The 27,283-nt window shown below is 38.1% G+C and overlaps 1 protein-coding gene across 1 annotated transcript in view; it reads right to left on the reverse strand.

The window, feature by feature from the left end:
• Positions 1 to 26,183, reverse strand: part of maml3 (mastermind-like transcriptional coactivator 3) — a 92,260-nt gene extending 66,077 nt beyond the window's left edge. Inside the window, exon 1 of the mRNA XM_043251226.1 lies at positions 24,225 to 26,183. Within this exon, the coding sequence (XP_043107161.1) occupies positions 24,225 to 24,614 (390 nt within the window). The 5' untranslated portion in view covers positions 24,615 to 26,183. The remainder of the gene's footprint in view (positions 1 to 24,224) is intronic.
• Between the last annotated feature and the right edge of the window lie 1,100 nt (positions 26,184 to 27,283).

The raw sequence follows: 27,283 nt of genomic DNA on the forward strand, positions 1-27,283 counted from the left end.
GATTGACATGGCATAATTGGCACGCGGCTACATCGGAGGGCCGGTCCTCTTTAAGGGGGTGGGCATTACAGTCGGGACCCTTAAAGGGGTAGTTATTATCGCTCATCGTAACAGTCCCTTAGCAGAAACAAAGAGGTCGCCTCAAGAGCGGAAGAGAATTAAAGGGATTTTTAAGGCGAGGAGTCGACGGAAACGTTAGTATCAATTATGTATGACGAAAGGTCACCCTCTCTGCTTTCCCATTGATTAGCATGAATGATCATTCGCTCGTTTGCTGATTGTTTGATGTAATTAGCAGACTGGCAACAGTGATTAATACTGTGGGTTTAAACAATAAATGATCTAGCAGAAGCATGTGGTTTTTGTGTGTGTGTGTGTGTGTGTGTGTGTGTGTGTTTTATTGGGGGGGGTCGCAACAGAGGAAAGGAGGGGAAAGCATGTCAGACGGATCTGATTGCAGCGTGAGGTCTTACAATATTAACCACGACTGTGACACATCAGAAAGGCTGTGTGTGTGTGTGTGTGTGTTTACAGCGACACAAAAGACAGTCGACAGCAGCAACAGCTTTGGAAAAAATAACAAAAAAAAAATGCTACAATGAATTTCACAATGACACATTTAGCTCACATTCAACCCAAAATGTAAAAAATAATTATGCTTTTTTTTAGGACTTTAACCCCCCCTTTTTTAGTTACATTACCCAAATTAAGTCATTTAATCATTTTAATACAAATTAAATATTAATTTTATTAAATTTTTTCTATCTGTCTATCTATCTATCTATCTATCTATCTATCTATCTATCTATCTATATTTTTTTTATTTAGGAGTACAATTAACCAAATAAACTAAAAATCATGTCAAACACGTTCATAAGGAACATCACATAATTAGCCAGAGAACTGGATGTTCGTGTTCTCCAAACCGGCAGGCAAATGCAGAGATTGTCCTCTTCACCTCTCTTCCTGCTCTTTATCGCTTTTCTATGTCACACTCGCTCTTCCATCTCATATCCTGCGCCACAATCTCTCTCCTCCAACACACTCTCATCCATCCTTTTCATGTGCTCTCTTTCTCACTCTGAAGTGTGTAATCGTGATGGGGGCTGGTAGGTCTTGACTGGGGGGTAGGGACACACATACACACACACACACACACATCTGTGACTGGATCTACTGTGACAAGCGGTCAATTTGATGCATTAATGATTAGGAGAGCGTCGAAGACGCCATTTGCACACTGGCTCTGGTTGAGAAACGTTTCACCTGTGTGTTTACTGCAGAGGTGTCTGAGTGAGTGTGTGTGTAAAAGTCGATTGTTCCAATGTGGCGAGATGACAGACTACAGCCCATCTGGCTTTGGGCTCTTAACGCACCCATCAGCAGAGATGTTCCAGCCCTTCACAAACACGGAGACACACGCGCACGCACACACACACACACAGAGCACAACTGCGCTTTCCCTGGCTGATTCCTGCAGCCAATCAGATGCTGATGTGCCTCTTTGACTTCCTGGTCTCCACAGACTCTCTTAAAGTGACAGTACACACAGCTTTTGGCATCGCTCCTGAATATGCAAATTAGACACCGCACACACTTCCAAAAATGCTATAAGATGTGTGTGATTTTAACACGATCTCTATAGAAAAAAAAAAAACAAGGTTCGATGTTCAAACAAGCACACGTTCAGCATACCATCCTTTGTGCCAGGAAAAAGATCTCTCTCTCTCTCTCATTTCTCTCCGCTTCGCTTGGCATTTGAGAAGCCGCCTGAGGGCATTCGGTAACCACGTCACCACACACAGGGCATTGTCGATACAAAAATACTGCCAGCTGCCAATTAGGACAGACAAGAGTCTCAGCCAATGAGATGGTCTGTTTGAAGAGAGAAGGCGGGAGTGAGTTTGATTACAGAAGCTGTGTCAATGAGCGGTGTGCCATTAGAAAGGAGGAGAGCTACTTATCGTGACAGGGAGAAGCGCGGGCATTCACACAAAAGCACACGCTCTCTCTGAACACCTCCCTGCCACACTTCTAAAGCAAAACACTGGGGCTGAGGATGGCTGGGGTTACACACACACACACACACACACAAAGCCCAGCAAACACCTCATAACCCACCGCCCCCGACCACGTAGTTGCTCCTTGGGGGTCTGCCGGCTTCCTCTTACTCCCTGTCATTCACATGTCCTTTGTCTTCGAAAGACATTGGGGGTGGACAGTAGAGGCTACACGACAAAGCCTCAAAGACAAATCAGTTCACTTGGTAGCTACCTTGGTAACGCCCCCAAGAAGCTGTTTTCATGTAGGTACAGAGCAGGTTAAGTAAAGCTCCTGTCTGCTTGAATGGAAAAAAAAAAGACTAAAAATCACCGTTGGTGAAGACTGGTTCAATAGCGTTTAGCAATCAGAAATAAAAATCAGACAATAGTCAAAACATGTTGCTACTTTAGATCAAAAAGATTTGAGAAGGGAGAGCAGCAACGAGCAAAAAGCCAAAGAAATGTCATAAATGGAGGGTGAGGCAGTGGGAAACTGCTGCCCACGTTTCCCAACCGCTGTCCCATCCATATTTTTGCTTCTTTTTCCTGTGCACAGCAGTGTACGGAATGTCAGAGAGCCCTTCCTCCATGATGTTTATTGACGTTGTGAAGAATCACTCAAGAACAAACTTAGTGATTGTACCTAGAGTCAGAGAGAAAAACAACTTTGTCTAGTCCAGGATTAGTTTAGTATAAAGTATGTACCTAAAATGCAGAAAACTAGATGTGTATTCTTAATTTGGCAGAAACAAAACAGAACCAAACAAGAGGGGAAAAAAAAAAAAAAGACAAAAACACACACACACACACACACACACACACACACACACACACAACAAAACTTCTCTATGAAGAAGACAAGCGGCTCTTATACCTGAGAAGCCAAAAGGCATTAAGCATTGCGATTTGTCCGTTTTTTTACAACTAGATCATCTCCTCCTAGTGTCTGCTCCATATGAGAGAATTTGAAAAAATAAACAAAGAGAAATTTTGAGAAAAATATTAAGGGTGAGAGAGAGAGCACAGGAGAGGGCGAGAGAGATTGAGAGTGTACTGGATGAAACAAGTTCAGGGCAGTTCTCCTGCCAGTTCTTCCTCCACACACATTCCTGTGGCTGCATGGGGTGCAGTGTGTGTGTGTGTGTGTGTGTGTGTGTGTGTGTGTGTGAGGCAACACAGAAACAGCTAAAAAGAGTGGACCATGTGTCAAGGAGTTTACAGAAAAGATAGCGCAAGAGCTAAAAAGTTAAATCGCGGGAAAATAACTCTCTACGCTGACATGTCCCATTTCAATACATATTTTGATATTTTCAGACTCTAGAATCTAATAATAATTAATGCTATTGATCAGGTCAGACAGGGAACCTAAAATAACTAAAATGCTCAGACAGGAAGATCACTGCTTTCCAGGAAATTAATTGTACAGCTAGACGTACTTTAACCATCAGCAGTATTTAGTGCAAATGCAGATAACCAAGCATAACGTCACACAATGGGTTCAGGGTTAAAGGGAAAGTTTGCTTCAAAATATTTTAATTCTGCCGTTAATTACTCACCCTAACGTGTTTTTAAACTCTCCAAGCTTTCATTCATCCTCACAACACACAAGAATAATAATAATAATAATAATAATAATAATAATAATATTAATATAATTTAACAATAAGAATTTCACATTTAGCTTTTTTTTTTACATTGAAATCTACAAACAGATTGACAGAATCCACTTAAAACAACAATCGGAGTCAATCTGGGTATGTTGCCCCATAAACCACCACTGTAGATGGATTGCTGCCAGTTTGTTGAATTATTTGGTGATTTACTTTTACAAAACGAGATACAAAATTAATTTCTGCGGTTACAAACTGTTGGCGGAGCTTGACATTTCTAGATTTCACAAAGATGCGGTCTAACCATGTATCAGCTTCACCGCTGGGGTCAATACAGATGGAAACATTTTCTCTGATGCATTGATCAGCATACCACTTCTTGTTTTCTCACCTTGGAACATTTTCAACCGGTTTGCCAATATTACTGCATTCAGACAATTTTCCACCCCAAAATGATTTATTGACCGCAATAGCCCCGAGAACTCCACTTGATAACCATCATGCTACTAGTGTATCATACTGTACGTACAGTAGCTAAACCAATAAAGTGGCAATTCTGTACCATTTATCATCAAACAAATAAAAACACTTCGGGTCTATATTATTTGTAGATGAAAGATCCCAGGACACCCAAGATCGCATGTCATGACAACCCTTAACCTCACACAAACAGATAAATATCACACCTCAAACACACCTAGAAAAAAAATAAAAAAATCACCTAGAACATAGAAAAGATGAGAAGTGATATCAGTGTTTGTGATCATCATCATTATCATGGTCATCATCGTGCAAGCTCTACATATTCAAGCATAAAAAAACCTCTCAGATTGTATTACACATCTGACACCTACACAAACTGAGGAACAGTTTACACCTGGTTCATGCCTTCTGCAAGTGAACCAAAATAAATCAAAAATGCTATATGGTAACAATTTAGTTTCAAAATACACTTGAAAAACACAACCAGGAGTAAACAGGCCAAAAATGAAACTGTAATGAGTATAATTTGATAAAGCGACATAAAATGAAAACTCTACTGTGTTAAAATTACACTTGTGCCCCTTATTTTGTGAAAAATATACTTATAAATTATAGTCCATTTCTAAAAACAAAAAAGTTAAACAAAATCGCAATAGCAACAAATAGTGACATACATCTAAAAAAAAAAAAAAAAAAAAAACGCTACAAACAATGCACACAATTTCACTCTAATGACATATTTTCTTCAAACTATTCTCCATGAAACTTACTTAAACACCCTTGAGCACAAAACCAGTCATAAGGGTCAATATTTTTGGAAAATTGCAATTATATCATACGCACGCTGAAGTTTTCCATTGATGTATGGTTTGATAGGAAAAATATCAATACCAGAAAAAATATTGTACAAATGAAGTTCTTAGAAATGCATATTACTAATCAAAAATGTACTTTTTATATATTTACATACTTAATATCCTAATAAATTTTTGAATTAAAAAAACACTATAATTTTGTTACATATGGGAAAGTAAAAAAAAAAAATCTGTAAGGCACAATAAAACTCCCACTTTGCTAGATTTGTGCATAATGTAAAACAAACTTGCACAGGAAGAACACAAAGAACTTTCTCAGGCAGCTAATATTAATCAGTACTTTATTAAATCACTTGAGGTTACACAATATTATTGCAATTCAAAATTCCGTTTTCTATTTTATTCCATACTCACTAAATCCTTCAAACGTTATTCTAATATTCTGATTTGGTTTTTATAAATTTATTAGTGTCATTATATATATATTTTTTTCATTTCATTTCAACATTACAGTAAGTCTTTACCGTCACTTTTGATAAGTTTAATGTGTGCTTGCTAAAGAAAAAGTAATAATTTAATAAAAGACAGTCTTGCTGTCCCCAAACATTTGAACATTAGTGTAGGTTTTAAAAGCTTTACTATAATTCCACTACTCTGACAACTGCCCAGAATAAACATTTAGTTCACAGTGCAAACTGATTAAAGGCTCTCGTAACAAACGGCAGCATTTCATCACTGTGACACACAATGCTGGAAATCACTGCTCAGTAAAATAACACAGAATTAAAGGAGGTTTCAAATAACTGTGTAAAAACTAAATAACTTACCTGTACCAATAGCAGAGCAGGGGAGAGCCAGGAATAACATGAGGATAACATGAGGGGGGAAAAAAGAAGAAAAAAAAAAAATCATGATTATTGTGATGAATCGAATTATTTATTACATTCTTTATTCACTCACTGTAATATTCAACCTTTGGTATGGCCTCATAAAAATCAGAGCGCCTTTATTATTCTACAAACTCGCATAAAAAAAGATCCAAAAGTACCGTAAAATACACACATAATATACAGAAGCACTCAATAATACACAAACGCAACTCACATAACTAACTGCATTACAGCTTCGCAGCATTCCTCCAGACCATTAGGGGCCACTAACACAAATCTTCTGCCCCAGACTCACTGATCTGTTGCACTGTTCAACAACTGAGACTGTCTGATGTCTATATAAATTTGTTCTTATTTTAGTTTTAGTTATTTCTAGTGCATTACTAAACATTTTAAAAAATAACACCAGATGTAAATGTATTTAAATGTATTTTATGCGTTTATTCTTTATTTATATATTTTACTATAAATGACTCTGATACGATGCTCCGGAAAAGTATGTCATCCAGCATGTTTGGTGTACTATTTGCAATGTACTGTTATGTGTTTACTTCACACAGGTGCCCTGAAAATCAGCATGTAGTAGCGCTCAAAAAAAGGTTTGCAAGGCTACGTTCAATAATACTGCAAGCGTACAGAACAAACAAGACAGAGGGTGCAAGCGGGGAAAAAAAAGAGAAGTGGAAAAGCAAAAGATTTGAGATCAAGACGAGAGAGAATGTTTGGTGGGTTGAAAGCCCTGCAAAGGTGAGGAGATGAGAGAGAGATGAAGCAGATCGCTCGGATTGTGAGTTACATAAACGCAGACTGTGTGTGTGTGTGTGTGTGTGTGTGTGTGCGTGCGCACATGTGTGTTAGCAGGAGTCTGAGAGAGAGAGAGAGAGAGAGAGAGAGAGAGAGAGAGAGAGAGAGAGAGAGAGAGAGAGAGAGAGAGAGAGAGAGAGAGAGAGAGAGATTTGACGCATCAGTACACAAGAGTTAAGACTGCATAGAGTAAGAGTTGAAGTGTGTTGGTGTAGGGGGTTTGCAGCAGTGGACCTGTGTCTCAGGCACATGCGGTGTAATCTTCTTACTGTCTGTGGGTGCGAGCTCGCTGCTGCCATTATATAACTGCTAATACATACACACAAAACAGCAACCGCCAGGCCGTGCCACAGCCTGACCTCACACTTACACTTATACTGTCAGGAATGGAAGGACACACTTGAAATCAAAAGTCTCTGTCAGTGTCCTTACTTCCTCTTTAGTATAGGTCTCCGTATGCCCTGAGTGTCTGTCTCCATCATCAGTTGAATATTACACATAACTTCTCAAATACACCATTTACTGGAAATAGGAAATCTTATTTGTTTCAGTAAATAAATTGAGTGCATTTTAAATCATTTTGTAAAGTTGTAATAAACAGTGCTTGTATTCACGAATCTGTTTATCTATTTGTTTAATGGTCACCCACCGATATGTTGTTTGCTTTTTTCTGAGGTAAAAGTTACGTTAGCCTACGATATTGTTTACAAGTCATTATATCGACGCCTTTGTGTGGCTGAACTGCTTAGCGATACACGAGACATGAATTGGATTGAAAATGTGTACCCTTTCTTTTAATTTACCTTCGGGTGTTCAGTCATGTTTATTTAGTGCTGAAAATGGTATTAATGTGCAGGTTATGATCAGATCATGTGCGTCTGTTCAACGTAGGCGCTACAGCGAATACTATCGGTCTTTTCACAACAGCTCCAAGACGGCATTTATAGTTTTTTCTGCAATACGGTGGAGAGGATTTAAAATCGGACATTTTGTTTCATATTAAAAGGACCAGAGCGTGATGCTTATTGCGATTTACTTAATGAGGAAGTGCCCTTCAATGTTTCATCCATTAACTGAAATTAGGCTAGACTAATCGATTCTTGGGATTTAAGAATTTCATTCCGTAAAAATGAGAATCAATTAATATCAATATTTTTTTAACCATCTATCTATCTATCTATCTATCTATCTATTCATCCTAGCCCATTTACAATATCTGTAACTGAATAAATTTTTTAACAACAACAACTAAAGTTAAATAGCAGTCTCAGATCTCTCATCTGCTTCTAAAAATGTTGACTTGTAAAAGCTTTGGTAAAATAAAATACAATTTCCCAAAGGTTAACTGAAATAATTGGGGGAAACGAAACGAAGCAATATAAAAATCCTGGCCAGGAAGCGTTCAGGAAAAACTTTTGACTTTTTTGGACGGAGTAAAATTGTTGCCCATTAGAGTTCAGAATTATTTAATAACATAAAATTTTAAGCTAAATGATCACAAATGAAAGAATCCCTTCACAAAGACGATATATGTTTGAGCTTTGTAAAGAGATTATTTGACCCAAGTTTAAATGAACCTGAGATCCACATGCATCATCTTTTGTGTAGCTATACTGACTGAAGTGCTTCAATCAAATTCAAACCTGCTGGGGATGTATATTGTGTAAGCTTCATCCATCAGGGGTCTATGTGGGGGTAAAGGTCCTCATACCGAGTTTGAGGTCAACACTGTTTCAGGTGGTTTAGCATGAAATCACACACAGTGAAATATAAGGGTAATATCTTCATGAAGGGAATACTGAAGGAAATGGAAAGAAAAAAAAACATCCTGTAAACACATTGTCACTGTCAAAAGATGGACACACAGGATACAAGAAGAAAATGGAGTCACGTTTCTATCTTTTTATTCTTTTGTTCTTAATTTATATCTCAGCGTTAGATATAAAAAAAAAAAAAAAAATATATATATATATATATATATATATATATATATATATATATATATATATATATATATATATATATATATATATATATATATATATATATATATATATATATTCCTCAATTTATCGGCCATTCAATAATGTCTATCACTGTGTTTTGTTCTACTACACATCTAAGAGCAAGTGCTGATGATCCTTTGCTAACACCTATTTGCGTAAAGGAGGGTTTTTGTGCTTAGGAGACCACTAAAGCAAAGCACCATTTAAGACTGAATCCTAAGAAGAACCGTGAACTGAGCTGCCCTCGAGTGTCCTCATCTCATCTGAGCTGCTGATAATCAGATGGCTCTTTCCCTCTCGCTTCAGCACTTAAAAAACGCCATTCGTTGTTTAACAAGACGACAAAGCTGACGTTTCGAAACATAACTTTGCTCACCTTTATTTCAACCGACTGAGGTGATTATTCGAGCTACGTTTATCTGATGTTGAAAAAGAAGGGAAACTTGACTGAAATAGAGACCAAAAAAGCTTGTGGATTTAGTCTGAAGAAGGATTTGTGGAGACATACACTGGTGTGGTGCTGAATGAAGATATCCCAAATTTTTGGTTCCCGTTTCTTTTTCCTTGTTTCTCCTTTGGATATTTGACCAATAAATGTATCGGCACACACCAATAAGCACATGACATACAAACAAACAACTGATTTTACCATTCTGTACTGCCTCCGAGTTTTCTTTCTTTTTGCTGCTATAAAAAGCATCTACAAAATGAGAGGAGATGCAATTGAGTAAACAGGCACTCTTTGTCAACATTTTAGCATGTACCCGTGAGTAGTGTTCGGCTGATATTCGGCATTTTTCAAATATCAGAATCGACCGATCGACAGATTTTTCTTTTTGCCCGATATGTATGAGGTCTTTTATTGTGACGGCGCTGAGAAAGGAAGCACCTGAGCACACAATGCTCTCATTCAGTTCTGTCTAACACGGATAAAAAGTATATATAATAATCAGAAAGAACAGTTAAACAAAAGGAAAATTATATTATAATGATTGTTTTAATATCATTAGTAATAGAAAAGTTTGTCATCAGCATTCAGCATTTATACAATTTAAACAAATCTTTGAATAACTAATGAACATTTCAATTCACAAAACTTCTAGTGGAAATCTTGTGAAGTGTGTGTGTGTGTGTGTGTGTCCTCTGTGTGACGGTCTGTCCACGTGAATTAAATACTTCACTTGAGACGCGACGAACTTTAAACTAGTGATTTCAAATTATGCCGTGTTAATTTCAAATAGATTCTGATCTTTGGATTTTCCTATTCAAAATCCTGGGAAAAAAAAAATGACTCAACTGTTTTAAACATATTCATAATCAGCAAATCAGCATATTAGAGTGATTTCTAAAGAATCACATGACACTGAAGACTGGAGTAATGATGCTGAAAATTCAGGTTCGATCACAGAAATAAAATTACAGTTTAAAACCTATTCAAATAGAAAGCAATTTTTAATTGTATTTTATATTATTTAATTGTTTGTACTGTTTTTGCTCTGGATAAATGCAGTTTAGGTGAGCTGAAAAGGATTTAAAAATAAGACAAAAACTTTTGACTGGTAGCGTAGGCTGACTATTCTCATAGATCGAAACAAATGTGCCTCAGTCAGGAAGAAAAGGTATACAAGTGCTTCAAGTTGCTCCAGAAAAAAACAACAACAAAAACTGAAAAATGTTGCTGGAGACGGGCATATTGAAAATGTAAAGTCATTCTCTGCCAGCAAGAGGCGCTGAGTGTTTTTCCAGTAATGGCTGTAAAGAAATCAGCTCTGCTTATGAACGCTACTTCATCAAATAAAAATGAAAATGTCTTTGAAACCTTTCTAAAAGACCGTTGGTTTCCTTTACAGATACATTCATATGAACACCTGGGCTGCATTTTGATTTCGAAACATGCAGTGTTCATGTTTATTCAACTCGCTATCTATTTCGAAATATCGGAAATGTATTTAAAAATCATATCACCGTTATTAAATTAATACTATTGCTATACATATTGATACTTAATTATTGTCCAGCCCCATATGAAATATTTATTTGTGAAAATTGTCTTATATGTTCATTACACATTTATATTTTAATTCATTTTCTAATTATTTCAAATTTTTAAAGTAAAACTTAAAAGTTATATAATGGTATGTTACAGCCCTACTCTAAACCCTTGTTTTAAGCAATTGTAAATTCCCACATATGTACATTAAAATAAACCTACAATATAAACAAGTTATTTCAAGCATGTGACAATATATTCAGATAGTTATTATGGCAAATAAACCTTACTAGGGTATATTATCCTACTTATTACATGTCTAAATATCAAATACACAAGTAAATGGACATGAAATATTGATTTGAGTTGAAATAATTACATCATGTGAGAAGAAAGACACCACAGAGTGATATGAGAGACATGAAAGCATTACAGTGAGATTAGCTGCCAGGACAACAGTCAAATAGGACTTAGTGGTCATTATAAAAAAAAATATATCTAAGAACCGCAGAATGCCATAATCAAATACTCCAACTAAAAACTGAACACAATACCAAATGCACTTATTGAAATTGTATATTTTAAATTGACTTTAGATAGATAGATAGATAGATAGATAGATAGATAGATAGATAGATAGATAGATAGATAGATAGATAGATAGATAGATAGATAGATAGATAGATAGATAGATAGATAGATAGATAGATAAACTAATTTTTGGGAATTTTAACATGAGCATAGGATCAGCTCTGAGCAGGAATATAGTCGTCTTTGCTACATCTGGGAGGCCAGACATTTAAAATAAATAAATAAATACAAAAAAAAAAAAAAAAAGTTACACTGTCTGCCATTTCTCCTGCCCCATTAGTTTTCTGGCTCACCCTGCTGTCTAAATCACACATTTGCCAGTTTAAATGTTGAACACATCCAGTATTCGTGCAGAAGTTTGCAAATACTGCTGGAGACAGCACCTAAACAGCGCCTGACCACAGTTCAAGATCAATAGAAACAGAACACAGAGGTATGTTTCCCTGGAGCCACTTTCTGTCGCTCACTTCAGCCTCCTGCTCCGGCTTTAACGGTGTCGCAGTAATTAGAGGAGATGGTGTAAGCACACAACTCATGAAAAGCACAACAATGTCTTCTCGCCCACACATCACAAGAGATAACTGCACAAACAGCACAAAAGCAAGAAAGAAGCAAACAAACAAACAAGTAAACACTAAAGGCCCAGTTTCATAGACAAGGCTTAGCCTAAGCCAGGATTAGGCCATAGTTCAACTGGGACATTCAGGTAATTTTTATAAACATGCCACAGAAAAAAAAAAGCATTACTGGTGAGCATCTTAAAACAAAACAAAAAGGAACTGACATGTCAATGCAAGTTTCATTTGGTTAAAACAGCTCAGAAGTCAAAGACTAGGCTTAAGCCTCGTCTGTGAAACCGGGAGTAAATGAACTTTTTATGTTCCGCTAAGCTTCCAAAGCTGAACAGCTGAAGTGGGCATGCCACAATAACTAGCAAACCTTGAGCTTAATGAAGAATTAATGAGGAATTTTAGCATGCTCAAAAAATAACTTTTGTAACAGCATTCTCCTTCAATGAGATCAAATTCCTATCCTCCACCACCATTAAGTCAATATGAAAACTCACTGACCCTGTGCAGGAGTAAACATTGACATCTACCTAACTAAACACATGCCTTCGGAAGGATATTAATCCTCAGACAGATGGATAGATAGACAGATAGACAAAAAAAACTGTGCTTAAACAGACCCAAAACTCAAATAATGCAGAACAAATACAGATACATAGAACAAAAAAAACAAAAAAACAAGCAGCTCTCCCCATTTCTACTCTCACTAACTACTTCCTGTCCACCCTACTTCCTTCTCTCCCTCTTTCCTTTAGGATGGCCCGCCCTCATTACACTGGTGAGAGCGTAAGCTAGTCGAGGGTATATTTTTAGCCTCATGTTTGCAGATTAGCCAAGTATTTTTAGACCGTGTTATCCAATAGCACACCCCCTCCTACACACACACACACCCCTACAAACGTCACAGGGGCTCTGCTTACTACTGCCCACCCCTAACTAAACATGAGAGAGAGAGAGAGAGAGAGAGAGAGAGAGAGAGAGAGAGAGAGAGAGAGAGAGAGAGAGAGAGAGAGAGAGAGAGAGAGAGAGAGAGAGAGAAGGAGAGCGAAGGAGAGGTTTAGAGTCAAAGAGTTTTATATTGATATCTCTTACATTTGACAATTTTAAACAAATGTTAAATAAATAATAAAAAGGCCTATATATTCTTAAATTCACCAACATGATCAAACGCTACATGACCGAAACCACAAACAACACAGGCCACTTCCTAATGCTACAAATGACTGTATAAGCTCTACAGCGGCCACTTGCTTTATAATTATGTGTAAGAGATTCAGAAAAAAGCCGCTAGCGCTCACTCTCTCCCTCGGTCCCTGTTTTTAGAGAGAACATTACATAATTTTCTCTCTGAAATGAGCACAGTCTAGTCTTTTCGCACAAACACACAAACACACACTGACAGATCCGAGATGACAGCCAGGCTGTTCCCGGCTGTCTGCATCACTGTCACCATGACAACTCCCAGAGATAGAAAGAGAAAACCAGAGAGAAAGAGAAAGGCTAAGCGTGAACACCTGATAAGCTAGACCAAAAACAGGATGCAAGGTCTCCATCTTGTGCAAAAGGTTACATTAGCAGTCAAAAGCAGATTTCGTTAAATCCAATGTAAACAAACACAATGAAGAACAGACCTGTAACTACGGGGAAACCATCTGACGTCCAACCACAAAGTCCAACTTAGTTCTATTTAATGATCACGTACAAATTGAGGATATTAATTTAGGATGAAAAGATAATTATTTGCACTTGATCTGAGAACAGACAAACCACTTTGCACATTTCTATGCAGATGTCATATTCAGACGTCTAAATATCTTCTCTATCCCAGCTCAGAAACAATTACAATCAAACTTTTCAATTGCTTTACCCATTTTCAAAAAGTGTAATTGTGGCAAAATTATTAAAAAATGCAGTAAAAACCTGTCATATACCGTGAAACTTTGTAAACAGCTTTACATTACATAGTGTAATTTTGCTGTAAATCAAAATACCTAAAAAACAAAGAACTACCATATAATTTTGAGTAAATTTGTTTGTTTCATTTTTTTTTTTTTTTATCAGAAATTTACAATGGTGTTTTTTTTTCTGCATTTCATATTATGTTTTTATTTTAATCACTCAGATTTATTTTTAAGAGTATATCTGTACTGACAAGCATCAAATAATACATTTTAGGATAAAAGGTCAATTTTGGAATTTTGGTTCAAGTAGAAGGGTTTATTAACATTATAACATATATATTTAAGCACATATATAAGCACCGTGCCATGCTGTATTACTTGAAACATGGCAACCACCGAAGCATTGCTCTATTTGTCTCAACACAACAGTGGCTCGACCAATGATGTGAGTTTGGGGCGGGACTATCTGCTAGACCATCCAATAGAAGATGGTGAGAGTGTTTAAAATAACCTGTTCGAAAAATATTAAATTTAGCAATTTCATTCAATAAATCTCCCAAAATTGATGTGCTTCAGCTTTAAGACAAAAATACTAAATCAATCGAGATTAAGAATCACATACTTTACATAACAGTATTAAATAACACTTCCACGATGAAATACACTGAACTGTATATGTTTTTATGTGTATACACATGTACATGTGTGTACGAATGTGTGTGACTCAACTGTATCCTGGCAACATGAGAGAAAGAGGGAGGAGTGTAGTAGTCCGTCTCTTTCTCCCTGGTTCTCTCTAAGGGAGCGTCTGTTTTGAAATATGCATGAGCATGAGTGCTCAGTTTCACTTTTCTCATTTCTGCGTACTTGGAAAGCAGCTTCGCTCCCTGAAGAGCAAACCTCCAGCTCAGCACCGCAAGTGCTGCGTAACCTGCATCATTAGGGGTCAATACCACACGCAAAGACTCGAGACGACACAGCTCGTGGGACACTTATTACGGTTTGCTCTAGGAATAAAGAGGAGCTTGAAATGCTACTTAGTTTGAGTCTGTTGCGGATGTCATAGCAGGTCAATAAAAGTTTGGTCTCCGTAATTGGTGTGAAGCACAAAGTACAGGGGATATTGAAAATCAGTAAAGTATAAGGGAAACTTTTTTTTTTTTTTTGCATTTGTTATCTGGTTGTTTTCTGAACCAGTCTGTTTAAACAAGGAAGTTATAAACCTGATCCAGAGAGCTTGACTGTGAATGCACTCCATTGTGTGCCGCAAAAGGTGTTTCATTAATATTTTGTGTTTCATAAAAGCAACTTAACCGTTTTAATATAGGCTGTTTTGAGTCCAAAGTCTTGAGTGTCTGAAATTATTCTAATAAGATGATCAGAAAAACATTTCTCAAGAAACATTTCATTTTTGCGTGAACTATGCCTTTAAATAAAACTGACGAAGCATGCAAAGAATGCTGTCCATCACCAAATCAATTTTCTTCTTTTCTTTCCCATTTTTCTTACGTTTACAATAAAACTGACAAATAGATTGACAGAAATCCAGTCTATTAGTTAATGAGTTTTTTGTTTTTTTTTAAATGTATTCAACAGTTTCTTCGGTCTTCAACGCATCTTCACAATAGTACCACGACTCGTGCATTGCTCTCTTTGCAAACAAGGTGCAGTGTATTCAGGTTGCCATGCAATGCGTGTACTCTCATGAACGTGTCAAAAAACAAATGTCACGTCGCATGGACTACTTTAACGATGTCTTTGCTACCTTTCTGGGCCTTGAACATGTGAGCTGCATTGCTGTCCTCAGGGTCAAAAAGCACTCATACTAACAGAATTTTCATTTTTGGTTGAATTGTCCCATAAAATGCATTACTGCTGAATAAAACTATTCATTTTATACTGTCTCCCAACTTTCAAACTGCATTTTATGCTGTATCCTGAAGCAAAATTATAAGCAAAAAAACGTAATTCTCTCAAAACCCTCAGTAGAGCGTGATCCCGGACCACCTAAACAACCCTGTGTCGTAACGGCTGTAGATCTGGACGATATTCATCAAAACATTGTGATAAAAATAGCATTCGTGAACACACGTACATCTACAGTTATTTGATAATTAGGACCAGAGAACAGAGGGGCAAGGAGTCAATCCATGGTCCATTAAGTTTCTGAGAAACAAACAGTTCCAAAGTATGTTCCAAAAACTTCCACACCACATGCTGATCTGTTTGTGTGCATCTGTGTTTATTAGACATGTGACGGCTTTGGATTCGTCATTCATGATAATTATAACATATGACAAAGGCGTTAAGAGTCGGTAAGCTTGAATAATTCCTGTGAATCAGTTCAAATGGTCCTGTGATTTATTAATTCATTCAATCATGTTTTTAATACCGTTGTAAAATTGCAAGCTTTGAGACGTGAAAGTTACTATAATGGTGCAGATGGACCTATTGTACTTTGTTTCTGATTCAGGCTGAAGTTTGCTAAAATGAGGAAGAGTCCAAAGAGGAAGGAAATGAGTTAAGAAACAACAAATGTTCATTTTGTAACAGAACGTACACATTATATGCTTCGCATTATATGAATACTAAAAGAAGCCCACTATAGGGCCACATAAAACGTCTTTAACTCAAATAGCTCCACGTCGAACGTAGCTAAAAAAGATAAAGTAATATGCTTTGTTCATTTGCACGGTTTTTGCTGTGTCCGATGTGTAAAAGCTTGTTGATCTGGTCTAAGCAGAAGTGAAATGCTAAGACGAGGACTAAGCTCATTCTGTGCAGATCACCAATGACAGATAATCCTGTCAGTGCAAAAGTTCATTTCGAAAGGGGTTGAAGCCGCTATGCATATCCTACAAAGTCCACGCCAAATGAAACTGCAAATAATAACTTGCAGTTTACTTGAATACTATATAAAGTACTGTTCAAAAGTCTGAGGTCGTTTTTTTTTTGTATTCAAGGATGCGTTAAATTAATCAAAAGCGACAGCAAATGTATAACATTACAAAAAGAACATGCAGAGGTTTCCACAAATATATTGAGCAACACAACGGTCTTATAATGATAAAAAAATGAAGGAACATGTGATTCAGCTTTGCCATCACAAGAATAAATTACGTTCGAAAATATATTCAAAAAGAGAAAACCGTTATTTTAAATTAAAATAATATTGCTGGGCAGTTTGACCAAAAATCCGTTTCATAGCAGAACCACAGCATTTTAATCAAAATCCAAACAAACATGCTACATTATAGCATGAGCTATTTTAATGTGAATTAGATTATATCATTTCGAAATTTAAAGCATGAGAATGCGAATTCATTCTGACAGCAGGCGGCGCTTTTGGAACAGCAGCAACAGAACCTTTCTTTGGTTACTGCTGTACAGTAACATGCATCATACGGTGGGGAGACAACATGAAAATGGTATCTAAAACTTGAAAAAAAAAAAACGTGTGACGGCATCACAGCAAGTTATAACCAGGCTTTTGTCCAATGACACAAGAGAGGATTCCAACACTGGGATTATGACAGCAGTATGTGTGCGCACAGACTGGACATGGATTAGCATGTGGTGCGTTTAGTGTTTCATGCAAATGCCAGAGACACGAAAATGTGTTTACAAAGAGTATAAACCTGCACGCTCAACTGTTCACGACTTAAAAACAGCAATTTCAGTCTTTCCACTTCAATTTAGCCATGAATTCATTGTGTTACTTGTGGTTTCTTCATGATCGTGTCACGTTTGCAACAAATTTGGAAGTGAAAGCTGTTTCAGTGTAAATCCTACACTAAAAAAAAAAGGTTCCTTTAATGCAAATGCGTGAGCATCTGAATGAAAGTTGTGTCCGACACAATCTTGGTTATTCATCCGATGACTCCTGATGAGTGTTTGACCCTGGTTAACTCCACAGACAATGAGGACAAGTAACCGTTCGTGTGTCTCAAACATGTGTATGTTGTGTCTGTGCACCAGTTTCTGTGTGACTCAAGGCCAAAGCAGTGGGAAACCTTGCCATGGAGGAGCTGCATATGTGTGTGTGTGTGTGTGTGTGTGTGTGTGTGTGTGTGTGTGTGTGTGTCTGATGACACTCATCTATATTTAACTGGCTCTCTCATACGGTATGAAAGAAAGGCAGAGGCAGAGACTGACTTCCAGGCATCTTCCTAATCAATAATGAAGCGGTTTGCAGTTTGTCTTCAAACAAACACACACACACACACACACACACAAAAGCCTGATAAGATGCTTCACAGATTACTTGCCTTTCTATTCTCTTCAAAGATCGACTATTAAACTTCACTTATGGGTAAAATATAATTTCTTTGCAAAAAAAGAGAGTATAGTCTAACTATCAAGAGTCTGAATAAACATTACTTCTAACCAGGTCTTGGAACAAGTAGTATCTTCTTCAGCCATTGTCGCACGTCTAAACAATGACAAAAAAAATCCCCATGTCACTTGACCTAATAGAAGGCTTTCATAGAATGGACACTCAGAGCAGATGATGTGTCACCAGTACTCAGAGATCCCACATGAAAGACGACGGTCACATGAGATGCTTCACGGAGTTGGTGAGAAGATGATCAAGTGGGCCATGAATCACTTGTTTTCCAGAAACTTCACTGTTTCTGGATCAGTCTTTGCATCTGAAGCGCTGAGATGATCGGTGACCAACGTGATGTCGGAATTCATCGTACGTGCTCAACCTCTCATTCTTTCAACGTTTCTCTCTCTTCCAAACAACATCAAAAATCTGACAGCCACTGGGTACTTTCTCACAACTTTCACAGACACGCATTAACACTTCTGCCTGCCTTCTCATCCAGATGTGAATTTGCATGATGTGTAAAGGACACTCTCCTTGCGTGCAACTATGACACCGCTGAGATTGGACTTCGACCTCGACCTTCGTACACGCACAAAGCATGAAAATCCTACAGCAGCTTCTGTCGACGCACTGTGCAAAAGTCACAATATCGGGAAGTAACAACATTATGTCTAATATTAGTGCTGAACGAATGTCAGGGTGTTGCGAATGTAAAAAAGAACTTCCGTGCGCTGGGTCGAGAGACTTTTGACACCTGATCAAAACTCAAGCACTTGAACAAAATCCCAACAGAAAACCATGTAATGCATCTAACCTTTTAGAGAAAATTACGTTCACTAAATCAAGCTTCTGAACTACTGATCTGTTAAGCGTTGCATAATGTTTTTTAATGATATTATATAAGAACAAACATCAGCAATTCGTTTAATTATGTTTATTTGATACTGTGATGGTGAATCGGTGCTGTTGCCGTTTGGCAAAAAAGAAAAAAAATCTATTAAAATAAAGTCAAATTAAGAATTTATCATTCAGTTTTGCAATGCTCATGGGTGATGCCTTTTGACAGAAAAAGCAAACTTTTGAACTTTGTTTCAATACAAATGCTCGTGCAGTATCAGTGGCAGAGCTTGACTATTCACCATTTAAGAGCAAACGACAAAGCCTGGGTTAAGTGCAAGCACTACAAATTGGATAAAGCCAAACTCAAACAGCTTCAAAAGAGAAAATCGATGCAAAATGGCCAGAAATAATGGCGTATTTATTTATTTATTTATTTGGCTCCAGCTTTTCTTTCCAAATAATATCACTATTTGAGAGCCTAGTCTGCTTAACAGGCCGTGAGTGCGTGACACCTATTGAGGCCTGAATACACAATCTCAGGAGCGGGGAAGAGAAAAAAAGTGGTCATAAACAAACATAAATGCTGAAAAGTTTCAGATGTTCATTATGAAATGGCCAGCACTAAAAAAAATAAATAAATAAATAAAAATAAAAACCCTGCATACTTCTTGCAAAACATATTGATTGTGCTTTTGGCAAAAGAAATGATGCATACTTTCCTGAAAAGTTACCAAACCTTTGCAACTGGAGAGTTTTGACTCTTCTCCATAAAGAAACATATATTCCAGCTCTGGGTTGGAATACAGCTGTCACGCAAACCACAACAAGGCATGAAATCACTTGGTGTTAGAGTGAAGCATGAGTAATCTACTGGATCACTTCACGGTCCACACAAGTTTAAAAGGTGACAATTTCCCTGTGAATAATAGGAATTATAAAACATCATCTCATTTAATGCGGAAAATTCACTATTGTCCAGCAACTTGATTACTCCACCGAACGACCAGTCGCGAGCACAAATAGGTCTAGTGCTTTGTTTCGGTTCTCTCTGAGAAAGCCTTGGGTTTCCTGATGCTTTGCACTTGCGTGTGGACATAGGCTATTGCATGTGTGCATGTTTGTGAATGCACAGCAATGGATCCAATAAGCCTCAATATTAAAAATGCCCAAAGACAGCCATATAGGATATTATCTTCTCTGAAATGTTTTGCGGTGTGTGTGTGTAAACGAAATGGCGACGAGAAATCACTCTCACAGCGATATTGATTTAACTGCATGGACTATGTGCTGCAGTGTTGACATACACCTTGTCCTACATTCCAGTGGAACATGTGTACATGAACACCGGCATGAAAGTGTGTGATGCAATGATAACACAACAGAGAGCATGAAGTGTGATTAAGGGAGGTCACAGTGCCGGTAACAGAAGTAGTACAGCATTGCAGTTGGCAGGAAAATAATAAGTGTTGTTGTTATTTAAAACAAAACTATTAAAAATGGTTTCATTAATTTAGATAGTTAAAATAAATTATAAATATCTGAAATTTTTTTTTAAGTTTACTAAAATTACTAAAACCAGAAAAAAAAATAGGCAATGATTAAGTCACAATTCTTTTTGTAAACAATGTGGGTATGGTAATATATATTATATATATATATATATATATATATATATATATATATATATATATATATATATATATATATATATATATATATATATATTAGTAAAAGTAAATGAAAAAGTAAAATATTTCCTAAATATATACTGTATGTGTGTGTTTTAAATACATAAATATTTACAGTGCATATGCACAAACAAATTTTTTTATTCTAGATACGATTGCAAATAATAATTTTCCAGCACTAAAACAAATATATTGCTATTTAGCTTGTAACAAAAAAAAAAAAAACACACTAAACAAATCACTAAAACTAAAATTTAAATAAACCAGAAAGTCAATACAAAATACTAATAAATATAATACAAAAAAAAAAATAGTACAACAATGAAAACACTATACAGATGGACCTGAAGAGTTTTCAGAAGAGTAAAACTGTAAATTGTGTAATATAAAACTGTACTTATTTTCCCTCCCTATTCGGACAAACAAAAGGTGTGTGGATTCTGGTAACTGACTCCAGTGACATTACTTCCCTAATCTAGAGCTCTTGGGTTAGTTTCTGTTTGTTATTTAGTGAACAAATAGCAGGTACATGTCGCTAGTTAGCAATTTCAAACATCTTGGTATGGGCCTGCAGAGCTTTAAAAAGGACAAAAAAAATGTGGTCCAAAGAACTTGTGCACTGCATTTAAAATTTCCTGACATTAGCTTTAAGTGAAAAAGTAATTAAATTTCACTCGTATTAACCAAGTAATTGATCTCCATTAACTACTTTTTATCCATACCGCAGAAGCCAACGGGGACCAACATTCTTCAAAACACTTCTTTCGTGTTCAACGGAAGAAAAAAAAAAAAAACTACTTGAGGGTGAGAAAATGAGATAATTTAAATATGTGATTGAACTATCCCTTCGAGGCAGATAATTCATACAACAAAACCGTGTAAAAGGTAAAGGCTTCCAAAATAATCGCTAACAGAAACTAGAACTGCAACGTTTTCAGGTATCCCGGGTTCTGGACAAACAACCCCTGCAGGAAAATAAATTATTTTTATAAACGACTGCAGCTTTTCCGAGCGCTGAAATGCTTACACGCAGACACGCACAGCGAGACGCTTCGCACACATTTATACCTGCGCTACCAGTCTTGTAGGCCTCCCAGCAAACACATAGAGAAGACAAGTAAGTTACACAGTGGTAATGTGCTCTTGGAGTGTCTGACGTCACAAACCTCGTGTAACCCTGCCAACTCAGGAGTTAAATTTAGATCTTGGGCACTGGTCCCAGACACTGCAAAACAATGTGATACCGCAAGCACTGCTTTAGCTGGAGAATACACATACGGCTGCTGGACGCGACTTAAAGACTGATAAAGTGTGCATTAAACACGCTAGACTACAAACTATGGTGAACTTTAAGAACTTCAACTCGATTCAGAGGTGGAGACTAAACGTTTAGAGAAAGACGTGAAGCCTCAAAGAGCCATAAGCCAACTTGAAGCAAATCATCCTGTAGTTTTCCCAACTAAGACATAGAAAGGCCTTGCCTGTATTAAACATCTACTTCAGACGAGTCAGGAACGGGACAGCACAAAATAGGGGTTTCAAAATACAAGTTCAAATTCATTTGGACCCTACAGTAACAGGCCAGTCTCGTTCTTAACTAAAACTTAACTACGATTGTTAGTTGAAAAACTGGAACTTACAAAACCTCACAATATTTATCTATAGAAGAAGTTCAAAAACAAAATCACTAAGCGATTTTGAAAAACCAAAAAAAGTAGTAAAAAAAGTAGTAAAAACAAAAGATAGCATTATATATGTATGTATTAATTTTATTATATATATATATATATATATATATATATATATATATATATATATATATATATATATATAATATAATATAATAATAATAATATAAATATATATATATAATAATAATAAATATATATATATATAGATATGTTCCAAACAATCTTAACACTAATTATAGACCTATCACTAAATTAACACTAAGAGGCCGATGTAGTCAACATAACTACATTAAGAGACTCTTGTTTTGACAAATCCAGCTCAAAACTGGTTGAATGTGACGCACGTTAGTGTCTCAACTTTGCAACCTGATCACTCAAAACAAATCTTAAAGTGTAAAGGAGGCCTAAAAGAGATACTACTGGAACCTCAGGGCTGAAGACTGCAAGGTTGCACCTTCCTTTATCTCTTGGGCTCACAATGAAATGTCATCACCTTACACTGGAACTGTACTGCCTTGACATACATTACTCAAACACTTGCAAACATACTGCACGGACACTGGACTACATAAACAAAAGAAAAACTATTTTTGCAGGCCTAAAAAGTCTTACTACCCTTTCCGCAACGCGTGTACAAAATATGAAACTAATAGGTTGCATTAAAATGCGCAGGGGGTTGGCCACTGAAGAGTGTAAATCAAGATAACAATATGAATCTATATTTAATGGGCATCATTTCGAAAAAAGAAAAAGAACATTAAAGACTTTATCCATTTAAGCCTGCTGGGGAATACTGGCTTTGCCTAGGAAGCATGCATGCGCGTGCAGCAATCTTCCTCGCACATATGCTGTCTGCATAGGCAGCTCGTTAGGTTTTGACACACGGCCATTGTGTGGGGTCTGAACCCAGACGCACACACAAGACCCTAACTCGACTTGATACAGCCACCTAGCTGCAGCGCGGCGCTCGTGTGGAGAAAAGACAGAGAAGCGGGGAGCCCGTGGTCTCTTTAAATCGCAGTGACTCCGATGTGAAGCGTTTGCTGCCTGTATACAGCCTCGCAGTAACGTCCACGGCGCGCAGGGGGAGGTCGACGACACCGGCCATTAACGCCTCGAGAGCTACCTATGACACCCTCGGAAAACAGAGACGCTTAGCATTTCAAAGAGGATCGACACAAAAGGCAGCGACTCGATGCTCCGCCGCGATAGGTCGAGGCTCGAGTGACTGATTTTTAACACTAACTTTTCTGCGGTGGCGTCGGAACCGAGAGTCTGGAGATACCGATAAGTGCTCATCCTGCAAGTGTGACCTATTTGTTTCCTCGCTGTCTCCAACCATTATTTCTCATAAAATGATATCCACAGAACCCCCCAATCCCCACCCGAAAAGTTGCGCCGAGAGTTAAAACGAAATGACAAAAACAGCCTGCTCTATGTAGCAGCATCGATTCAAACAGCGCGCCTAAAAAGAAACTGAAACTAGTATAGCACGCCACTTTTATCATCCAAAGCAGTGCAAACGAAGCGTCGAAAAACCGAAAACGCACACTCGCTGCTTTACTTAGAAAGCCGATTTTGATTTCCAACTCCCTTGATGTTATCTAAACGCACAACACGCCTGAACTGCGAGTAGTAAGTAGGAGGAGATCGAGTGACATCAACTACTACATAACTTTAAACGGACCGTGCTGCGAAGTAGCTAAACGCCTCCGAAGTTACTCTAACGCGCTTCCACGCGACTGAGACCAGCCCCGCGAGTCGTGCTAAAGTCCGCTTTATGCGAGCTGCTAGCAGCGCGGCGATTCGGAGTTTCCCCGTGTAAAAAAAAAAACAAAAACGCAGGCGCCTGGCGAAAGTTAGCGCTGCAACCCAAACAAACCGCGAGGCGCTGCTTCCAAACAGCGGAGCGGAGACGCGCGTAAAAGAGCAGTCGCGCACGCTAGCGTGATAACGGAGCGCGGGACTCACCGCGATCAGAGTGCTGCTCCTCTGCTCGGCGCTCGCGGTCGAGTCGGGCTCTTGTTGCTTGCTCTGCTGCTTGCTGTTGCCGGATTTCTTGGCCCGCTGCTCTAAACTCCGCTGGTACAGGCTCAGCGTCTCCCGGCGGTCCAGCTCCAGCTGCTCGGCGTGCGCTTGATGGTATCGGCTCTCGCAGTTGACGTGGTGCCGCCGGCAGCCCTCGATCCGCTGCCGCAGCCGCTCCACCACCGTGCTGTGCTTCGGTATGCCCACGTTACCGCCGCCGCTGCTGCTGCCGCCGGTTGCATTAATGGCAGAGTTTAAGTTGACGTTGCTGTTATTAATGCAAATGCCGCCGCCGGTCGGTACGGCAGCGGGGCTGGCAAAATCCCCCATCATCTGTGATTCGGGAAGAACTTTGTCAAGCCCCCCTGACTCTCTCTCTCTCCCCTCTCCAAAGCGGGGCAGAAGTCCGCTTCGCCAGGGAGGCAGATACAGTGAAATAGTGGAGAAAGAAGCGTTTAAACGAGAGTAAATCCCTCCTCCGGGAGGATCGCCGTGTCAACCATTCAATAGACAACAGTGCGGGACCGGGTCTGTTACTCTCTCGCCTCTACTGGAGCTCCATCAAACATCCGGATGTTACTCGCAACCATCACGCGTAAGCGCCGCTACTGCGCGCCCGTCGTTTTATTGTGTTGTCCTTTTGAAAAAAAGTTTTGCCGTCTGCTGCGAACAGGCTCCGGAGTTGTTTCGTGAACTTGCATTTCATTAGTTTGGCCGGCGAAACCCTCCCCGAGCGCGAACAAGGTGTGCAGTTTCTTAAAGTCCCGACGGCTGGAGAGGAAATCCTACAGTCGCCAGTGTGTACGGCAGCTGCCACCATCACAATAATCAAGCGCTCCCCTCCTCCATGCTAGCGGAGTGATATCAGGACAACAGCCGAGCGAAGAGCAGCCACCAGCCTGCGAGCAGCACGCCAGCTCCGCGCAAAACACGGCGCGGAATCTAGTGCGCCGGACGCGGACTCGATACCGACTTCAAAGGAGGTGAATGATGGAGCAGGGTGTAATGCTTTACCGGCGGGTTGGGGTACTGCATCTGATACTCACGAGTTCACCGGGGTACAAAGCGCTATCTATCTGTCGGATTGTAAGGTAGTGCGCGGGGAAACATATTTTTACACTGCAAACACGTGCGAAAACGTAATGCAAAAATAAAATAGCTATTGTTAGAAAAATGTAAATGGAAAAACCAGTAATGGAAAAATAAATGTAAATAAAAATGTTAATTGGCTGTAAAAATGGAAATCAAATATTAATATTTTATTACTAAAATATAATAATAATTATTATTATTATTATAACTTAAAAACTAAGGTTTAGGTTCAAAAATGTGTAGTTCTATTTTATTTTTCTAGTTTTATTAAGAACAGGAAAAGGAGTTTTCTAGAATCTATGACAGTTGACCGTAAAACCGTATTTTATTTGTTTTTGATTAATTCGAATAAGTGTATTATGCTATTTTTTTTACGCAATCATTCATCCATCTATGGTCTTTTCCTTTCCTAAACTATATAAACAATTTTTGCTGATGCAGGAAATAATGTGTTTGTGAGGAACACACACTTGTGCTAGTTTTCACTAGCTTTATTTTCACAGATTGTCCACTCAGCTATTACCAGCGAGTGCTCTCTGCATTTCATAGTTATTTTTAAAAGTATTGCCCTTGCTCTTGAGCAACGTTTTCTTATGTGGTGTGTGTGAAGGTGATAATACACACATCTTAAGAAGTGACAGAAGAAAGTAACAGGATCAGGTGAGGCCCCGAAGCACTGGCTGCAGTCAGTAAATGATGATAAGGGGGCTGGCCGGTTTTGTAGGTGTGTGTGAGTATGAGTGTGTGTGTGAGTAATTGTGAAAAAGTGCTGCTGCCCAGTCTGGTTTGCTGAGTGAGGCTAAAATGAATTGCAAACACATTCATTCTCTCTCTCTCTCTCTCTCTCTCTCTCTCTCTCTCTCTCTCTCTCTCTCTCTCTCTCTCTCTCTCTCTCTCTCTCTCTCTCTCTCTCTCTCTCTCTCTCTCTCTCTCTCTCTCTCTCTCTCTCTCTCTCTCTCTCTCTCTCTCTCTCTCTCTCTCTCTCTCTCTCTCTCTCTCTCTAACACATATATACAGATATAGTCAAGACCAAAAGTTTGTGAACACCCTGCATTTTGCTAAAACTATTCTGGACCTGTTTCTCTGGGCCATCAAGATCAGCCTTTCTCCTGTTTTAATTGTATATAATAAAGTGTGCCAGACAGACTCTTTTTTAAAAAAAATGCAATTATCCTTAAGCAGGTATATGATGAATGCTTAAAACTTGAGAACTGAGGATTTTTATGGAATATTTGAACTCTGATACATACTTTATTTATCTAGTTATTTATTTTAAGTGTTAGCCATTTTAAATATGGCTTCTCTTATTTGATGTACAGATAAAACAGCACACTTTCAGATTTTTTTAAAGAAAATTTCACTGAAAATGAAACTGGGGAATGTGACGATTCTTTTTGGTGGAGAATAATATATGAGATGGCCCAGGAACCTAATGTTTATTTGCCCTCTTGTGTCCATCAAGGAAAGAAATGCTTTTGGTGTAAATCTCTGCCTCACGGAGCAATTCTTGGAAGGAATTCTTAAAAAAAGCAGTAAAGCTATTACTTTCAAAATTCTAGGAATATAAATAACCCATCCGCCCAGGTTCGGGACTCTCTGTACTTTCTGGAATGGTTGATACTGACACTAGTAGTTGTAACTGCTCTTTACAGAACTCAATCAGATCTGAACAAACACGTGTAGGGAAGAATTCACCTTATCTGAAACGCACATTATCTTACACCGTGTGCTTATAATAGACAAAGAACAGCGTAACGTCTGTAAACATGACTTTTTCTCTGAAGTTTGTTATTTAAAACCAGGTTGTTACTTGTGCCTCGTGAAAACAATTCAGAAACCAATACCATCAATTGCTTTTGTTATGTAACAGAGCAGCCTGATCAACATAAACTTTCATGAATATGTAGAAA

The sequence above is a fragment of the Puntigrus tetrazona genome, chromosome 1 (genome assembly GCF_018831695.1).
Source record: "Puntigrus tetrazona isolate hp1 chromosome 1, ASM1883169v1, whole genome shotgun sequence".
NCBI classification, from domain to species: domain Eukaryota; kingdom Metazoa; phylum Chordata; class Actinopteri; order Cypriniformes; family Cyprinidae; genus Puntigrus; species Puntigrus tetrazona.